This window comes from Trichechus manatus, unplaced genomic scaffold (genome assembly GCF_000243295.1).
Source record: "Trichechus manatus latirostris isolate Lorelei unplaced genomic scaffold, TriManLat1.0 scaffold00008, whole genome shotgun sequence".
Classification (NCBI taxonomy): Eukaryota; Metazoa; Chordata; class Mammalia; order Sirenia; family Trichechidae; genus Trichechus; species Trichechus manatus.
The window spans coordinates 33,753,037-33,754,746 of record NW_004443944.1 but is presented as its reverse complement, the minus strand read 5'-3'; the positions used below and the strand labels follow the sequence as shown (position 1 = coordinate 33,754,746).

General features: G+C 37.1%; 1 protein-coding gene across 1 annotated transcript in view; it reads right to left on the bottom strand.

Moving 5' to 3' along the window:
• Nucleotides 1–1,710, bottom strand: part of RAD21L1 (RAD21 cohesin complex component like 1) — a 29,951-nt gene that overhangs the window by 4,873 nt on the left and 23,368 nt on the right. Inside the window, exon 13 of the mRNA XM_004370493.1 lies at nucleotides 23–100. Within this exon, the coding sequence (XP_004370550.1) occupies nucleotides 23–100 (78 nt within the window). The remainder of the gene's footprint in view (nucleotides 1–22; nucleotides 101–1,710) is intronic.

Here is a 1,710-nt window from a genome sequence, read left to right as displayed (position 1 = left end):
TTGATAAATCCTACCATCTTACCCGTAAGCTATTTAACAGCTGAAGAATTCTTCGATTCCATCTCTCTGCCTCAATATTTTGTTCATTCCTCAATGATTCCTGTTTAAATGACTGATAAATATTACGTTTAATCAATTTTTTTTTTCAATTTTTACTGAACATTTACTATCTTCCAGACATGGTGTTAAGTTGTTACAAGAAACACAACTATAACACTAGGTACTGACAAATAAGGAATCTGTAGTTTGATAATATAGAGAATAAGACCACATACAAATAAGACCAACCTTTGCAGGATAACACCTATACTCCCCAGGTTACTTTCTGGTAAGGGGCTCCAGAGTATGAGATTCTGCAACCTGTATTGGTAATGCATCCCAGGGCACCGTGCCCTTACTTTCAAAAGTAAAGTCAGCAAAGACAAGCACTTTTGGCTAGGACTATCCTAGTTCTGAACTTAGTTGGCAGGAATAAAAGCTATAAAAAAACTGCCTTGTAAAGGCGTTTATCTGAACTTACCTGGTGTTTAGGAGTTTGTGAACAACTGGGTTAAAAACCTTTCAGATTTCGAGGGTGCCCTGTCCAAAAAAGATCAACCCACTGCCTATCATGTTATTAGAACAGATTCATTCTTTTGGTCTTCAAAACTAAACCACCTTCAGGAACATTTCAGTATTTAAACACTGTAAAGTTGAAATCCCTTAGCAGGAACTCTCTGTAAACCCTTACCAACTAACACCTTATAAACTGAGAACAGAAACTGGGCACAGGAAAGGTGCTGATGAGTTTGATAAAAGAACAGACTTACAAAGGGATGGGGGAGGGGAAGTGGCACAAATCTGACCTACTTTATAATTTTTTCCTAGGCTAGCTCTGACCATGCATCCTAATAGTATCTGTGCCACCCTTATCACACATCCACTGTCTGTCCAACATTTCCTAAAGGTGCTTGCGATTTCAGGGGCTCCAAGACTATTTCAGTAAGTTCCAGAATATTCTGTTTAATTTTTTTAAAAAATCATTTGAGGCTAAGGAGACTCAGCCTGGGAACTGCTGAGTTCCCATTCTCACTAGTAATACTGGCTTCCTGGTCCTGCCTATGCCGTATCCTTTCTTATATTCTAAACAGACTGATTTGAAAATATGGTCACTTTATTCTGAAGAATTTTCCAAATTCCTCCAGCTACTTTCTGGTCTGTCCTGGGGAAAATGAGTTCATCCACTTACCAATGTTTATTTTATTGTTAAATACACAAATTTTTTTTAATGTAAAAAGCAGTGGTCCAACTCTTTGTTAGAGATCCATGAGGCTGTAGCTTCACCTACACCATATAACTAAACCAGAAAAAAGCTCAGAAGAAATAGTCTGTGAATTTTGCTGAAGCCAGTCCACTTGATCTATCTGGACACCCTACAGCTGAATCCATTGTGAGGAGAGCCCAGTGGATTATCAAAACAGCTGAATTTGTGCTGTGCTGTGGTTTGCTTCACCGTGTATGAAAGTAACCTGTGTTTATCTATAGAAGCAGAGAGAAAGGCAAAAATGAATCTTCTGGTCCAGCTATTTGATGTTTCAGGTAAAAGTTCAGGATATGTATCTATACATATCCTGCTAAGGATTTCAACTTTATAATTATATATATATACATATATATATATATATACATATTTTCTTTTTAAAATTCTGTCCTAGTATCCAGAGAATTTAG